General features: G+C 31.2%; 1 protein-coding gene across 1 annotated transcript; it reads left to right on the plus strand.

Moving 5' to 3' along the window:
* The first annotated feature begins 524 nt into the window (after positions 1-524).
* LOC136074107 (tigger transposable element-derived protein 4-like) lies at positions 525-5,508 on the plus strand. The gene is made up of 2 exons (XM_065786408.1): positions 525-624; positions 3,938-5,508. The coding sequence occupies exons 1-2, from the start codon at positions 525-527 to the stop codon at positions 5,506-5,508; spliced, it is 1,671 nt and encodes a 556-aa protein (XP_065642480.1).
* The last annotated feature ends 449 nt before the right edge of the window (positions 5,509-5,957 follow it).

Here is a 5,957-nt window from a genome sequence, read left to right on the forward strand (position 1 = left end):
TCGAAAGAAATCTTCTTGCGCTCAAAAACGTGCTAAAGCTGCTAAAAAAGCAGCAGAAGGAGCAAAACTTTAAGAAAAGTAGGCTTTTGAGGATATAGGATTAACAACTATAACGCACACCAAAGAAAATGCCGCTTCCTCCACAATTCAATTGAACCCTCCAGAAAGTTAGCTGTTTTATTCTTTTCTTTTATCTAACAACCTCTTTTTTATTTTTTATTTTGTTATTACTAATTTTTACCTTAAAGATCCCTGTAGTAATGACTAAGGTTCCAAGTAAGACCTTGAGGGCCATAAAGAACGAATCAATGAGTCCTCTTCTTTTTTCAAGATTGCAGTAATGACCAGTTATCATCTTTATCAACTAATCACGCCAGTTATCATCTTTACCAACTACGCCAGCTTCAAGTTTTAATAGCAATTAGACTCGTGTTGAATCAACACGTGCTTGATTGCTATTAAAACTTAAATCTGGTGTAGTTAGTAAAGATGATAACTGGCGTGTAGATGGAGTAGGCGCTGCGATGGCGGTTGTTGATGATAATGCAGTGACTGAGGAAGATGTTACTGGTGCTGCTGTTAGAAATGATAATAATGGATTAAATTCCATTAACTTCCGCGCTTGTTTGAAATAGCAATTCTTCACATTTTAGAAAATGTGAAGAATGCTCTAGGAGACAAATCGAGATTATTTTGTATTTTTTGCACAGTAACAATGCTTCCAAACTCATGTGAGTGGTATGCCCATCTAGTACTATAATATCACCAATTTGCTCAGTTTTGGATAAAGATACTTCTTTCAGCTGTTCAATAAACTTATCGTGCACAGTCCGACCTGATTTTAAAATTGAATATTTGGAGTCAAGGCTTTCCATTTTTGAAAAAGTGCAATTTATCTTCACGTTCAAGGTAGTCAGTTACAAATGAGCTCATTTTGGGTTTAACATAACACTAGGCACTAAGTGAGTGGAACGCATGCACAATCATTCTTTTTGTTTCATCAGAGAGTACCTTTGATGTGTCTTTTGAAACTTTTATTATTCTTATTTTTGCGATCTTTGAGTGTTGAGACTGGATCGCCTTGTTTGAATGCAGCTTTTTTTAGTAACATTTTAAAGAAAGTGAGTAAGTTAAGTTGAAATAAGTGAGTGATACCTTATCAAAGGCATCTACGTCTGTGATGTTTGCAGCCACTGCTGATGGCACTATTTTACCCCCTTACGTTGTGTACAGGCAATGAACTTGTACCAAAGCTGAACAGAGGGTGTGCCAAAAATGCCAGGAACAATGGAAGAAAGCCTAGCTGGTTTGATTCCTTTTGCTTTGAAGATTGGGTACTGACATTTGCTCTTCCATATCTGAAAAAACAAACTGATCAAAAATTTCTGATTTGGGACAACCCCCGTTTCGTTTCAATAGAAAAAACATGAAATTATGCACTATTCACCCCAATTTGCGGGGTGACTAGAAACACCGTGTTTTAATTTTTTTCTTTAAAATAAGTTAAAATTAAAAAGTTTAATAACCATTAACAAATAGGTCTAACAGAGAAATTTGTTTGGGCAAAAAATTGTTTATAGAACAACTGCAAATATGCAAAACTTCAAACCAAAGTTGAAAATTGTTTCTACTCACCCTGTTTTACTGTACAGATAGATTTATTCTATCTATACTTCAGAGTTTTTTTTGTGTCTTCTGTCTATTATCACTTATATTATGGGACAATAAATAAATTCCCGTTACAATTTGCACTGATGAGTTTTAAATGATAACATCATTTATTAAAATAATAACTGTGATAGTGCTTTAACTGAACGATTATGTTATAAGACAGAATTTAACTGAAATCTTTTCTTATAACTTAATATTATATTAATGAACTTGTAAATATATAACACAATTATATAATATTATTTATATATTATATAGTATTATATAAACGAAAGCATTGATACATGTGAAATACTTTATTAAAAGAATATCTTTTCTGAAGAGATATTGTTCTGTTAAAACATTTCACATAACGGGTGATGCCGAAGTTATCGGACAAATCCTAATTTCATTATTTGAGCATAATAATTAGTTTTTGTGGTTTTATGCGTAGGCATAAACGTTCTAAAAGATATAAACTTTGTTATTTGAAACACAATTATTTAAAATGAGGTTAGATGCAGCTGAACGAGAATCTTTTCGAAAGCGACTAAAAATGTTTTTTGTAAATAAACCTAATATATAAAAAAAAAAAAATCGTAAATTATTTTGAAAAGGAAGGATTTGCTCGAAGTACAATATAAGATAACCTAAAAAGACTTGAAACTGTTCAATCGTTTTCTGATAGAAAGCACCCTGGTCGTCCGACATCCTGGACTAGAGAAAAGAAAGCCGAATTAACGAGACTTGTCAACAATCGAAAAGGGGTCAGTCAGAGAAAAATAGGTATTAAATTCGGTGTAAATCAATCGACAATTGGTCGTCAGTTAAAAAAAATGAATATTAAATATAGAAAACGTGAAAAGACTCCAAAATACATTATAGAACAACAAATAAAGGCAAAGAAAAGTAGCAGGAAACTAGTTAACCAACTCTATAATACAAAATCGCTTCTAGTCATCGATAGCCATATCTGACCGTGGTATGTCCGAGCCATTGTTTCGCACTTCCAAGGCTGTAGCGATCAATTCATCAATCTATATTAATGAATGTTTAGAAAAACGACTTCTTCCATTTATTCACAAATATTATGGAGACTTTAACTATTTATTTTGGCGAGATTTAGCAAGTTCTCATTATTCTAAAGATTCTCTAAATTGGATGGATATCCAATTTAGAGAATCTTTAGAATAATGAATATATCTATTACGTTGATAAAGAATCCAATCCCCCAAATGTGCCTCAAGCACAACCAATTGAAAACTTTTGGGGACATTTGGCACAGAAGGTTTTCGAGGGAGATTGGCAAGCTTCAACAGAGCAAGTTTTGATTGATCGCATTAAACTAAAACTACAAGAAATTGGTTTAAACATTTTACAGTCGCATATGAAAGGCGTCAGAGCAAAATTGAGATCAATTGCAGATGGATTTTTTTTCATATAAAAAATAATATATTTTTATTAAAAGATATATGCTTTATTTAAAAAAAATATAATAGTAGTTTGTTTTTTTATTTATAAATAAGTTAATGACGTTTTTATTTTGTCCGATAACTTCCGCATCACCTATATAGGGGAGATGGGGGCGCATTGATCGCCGGGGCAGTATGATCTTTTGGCTTTTACTCGTTCATTATTGCCTTACTAGAAGTGAGGTTGCAATTTAATTAACCATTATGCTTCCCTAATTGATTATTCGTAATATTTTTTCATAAGGTTATCAGCGTCAAAAAAAAATAAAGAAAATATTGTTTTTCGTCATAAAAAGTGATTTTTTTAAATCGTACTATAATTCAAATATATTTTTATTTAGATGTCTGTATGGGTTAACAACAATTTTATTTTAAATTTGTAAGTGTTAGGTGTATAATATAATATATAATTTTTATTTGGCTGCAATTTATACAGTAGATAATGCTATCAATATGTTACCTATACCTATTGGGGTACATTGATCTTTGACTATGCGGGGCCCATTGATCGGAGGATCAAAGTGCCCCATAGAAGACGAAGTGCCCCATGTTTTTGTTTATAAGCAATACAGTTAAACGAATGGAATTGTATTTATAATTTAAAAAAAAACTATATATAAACAAACAATAGCTTTTAGCATTTCATTTTTTAAATCTACTTATGTTATAAGCTAGTAATAATAATACTATTATTTTATAATATCAAAAGAATAATATTTAACATAATAATTTAAAAAATATTTAACATAATATTATTATGTTAAATATTAGCATTTATTAAAAACATATGTTTTTATTGATATATTTTTTTACAGATCTTAAAATGGTTAGAAATAGAATTAAAAAAACAAATAAAGTTGCTATACCAAGTGAAACAATGAAAGTAGCAGTAAATAAAGTTTTAGAAGGAACACAACTGAATGTTGTAGCACGTCAGTTTAACATAGATAGAATGACTTTAAAAAGATATTGTCGTAAAAAGAGACTTAATCCAAATGAAGCTTTCAAGCCTAACTACAACAATAGACAAGTTTTTACAGCAGAAGATGAAAAAAGTTTATCAAGTTATTTACTAATTGCATCAAAAATGAACCATGGCCTTTCAACTAGGTCAACGCGATTATTGGCATATGAATTTGCTTTAAAAAACAATAAGATATGCCCATCATCATGGATCAAAAATAAAATTGCAGGCATTGATTGGTTGCAAGGTTTTATGAAAAGACAACCAGAGTTGTCTCTACGAACACCTGAAGCAACGAGCTTCGCTCGATCAACAGCTTTTAACAAAGACACTGTAAGAGAGTTTTTTCAAAATCTTAAAACGGTAAGAAATCGATATAAATATAATCCTAACTGTATATATAATGTTGATGAAACTGGTTTAACAACCGTTCAAAAGCCGGTAAAGGTTTTAGCTGGTAGAGGAAGCAAACAAGTTGGAAGAATCACATCTGCAGAACGAGGAAAATTGGTAACTGCATGTTGTGCCTCTAATGCTATTGGAAATTCCATTCCTCCATTATTTATTTTTCCTAGGGTAAAGTTTCATGATTACATGATTAAGGAAGGACCTCCTGGATGTGTGGGATTTGCAAATCCTTCTGGTTGGATGAACTCAGAAATTTTCATAGAATGGATTAAACATTTTGTTAAATATTCAAACTGTTCTCAGGAATCTCCAGTTTTGTTACTTCTCGACAGTCTTGAAAGTCATATTTCTGTTAAAGGCTTGGAGCTTGCAATTCAACAACACGGAATTACAATGATAAGTTTTCCTCCCCATTGCAGCCATAAATTGCAGCCATTAGATAGAACTGTTTTTGGACCATTGAAAAGGTTTTACAATTCTGCATGTGATAATTGGATGGTTTCAAACCCAAGACCAATGACCATTTATGATATTGTTTCAATAGTTCGAGAACCGTATACAAAAGCTTTCTCACCATCTAATATACAGACAAGATTTAGAGTAGCTGGCATTGAGCCATTCAATTCTGAAATTTTCAAAGATGACGAATATCTACCATCATCAGTTACAGATAGAGCTGCTCCAGATACAGTTACTATCACTCCTGTCAACAACATGGAATCTGAAATGATACCAGCACATGTTAATCACATAGAGTCTGAAATAACTATAGTAAATATTGAAACAAGTATTTTAAACAAAGTGTCAACAAGTGTTGCTTCTATAATCTCACCTGAGGTTTTAAAACCTTACCCAAAAGCATCTGCCAGAAAAAAAAATGTTAAAAGTAGGCAGTTAAAAACAAGGATCTTGACTGATACTCCTGTCAAAAATGAAATTCGTTTGTCAAAAGAAAAGAAAATTTTGAAGCAAACCAAAAATCAACAAAAAGTCTCCACAAAAGATAAGAAATAAACTAAGAAATACTTGCTTAGGAATAAAAAACAATGCAAACCAAAAGCTGCTTCACAACTTGACTTTCACAAATGATGAAATACTCTTAATCAAAATATTGTACTTTTAACAAGTTTTGTAAACTTAAAAGTTGTATTCTTATTTCAGTCTTTATATTTCAGTTCTTATAAATTTCAAGTTGTTGTAAAGTTTTAAACGTATATAAAGCGGGTAGCTTATAGCTGCTGTGATTTATACATTTTTTAATTAAAAAATAGACTAGTGGGTTTAACTGCTATATTTAAAAAATAATTAAAAAATTTAGATGTATTATATGTTATACAATATTACCCTTTGACTAAATTATTTACAAGATTTAGTTGTAGAAGTGTTAAACGTTTAGATAATATTACGCATATAAGATCAATGCGCCCCAAGTCGGAGATCATAGTACCCCATAGTTTGGGGTA

The sequence above is a fragment of the Hydra vulgaris genome, chromosome 01 (assembly GCF_038396675.1).
Source record: "Hydra vulgaris chromosome 01, alternate assembly HydraT2T_AEP".
Lineage (NCBI taxonomy): Eukaryota > Metazoa > Cnidaria > Hydrozoa > Anthoathecata > Hydridae > Hydra > Hydra vulgaris.

Excerpts from the sequence above, each read along its gene's own strand:
- LOC136074107 (XM_065786408.1), top strand. The coding sequence starts at position 525 with ATGGCGGTTGTTGATGATAATGCAGTGACTGAGGAAGATGTTACTGGT. Across the intron at positions 625-3,937 it reads TTCCATTAACTTCCGCGCTT|ATCTTAAAATGGTTAGAAAT; the intron begins GTTTGAAATAGC and ends ATTTTTTTACAG.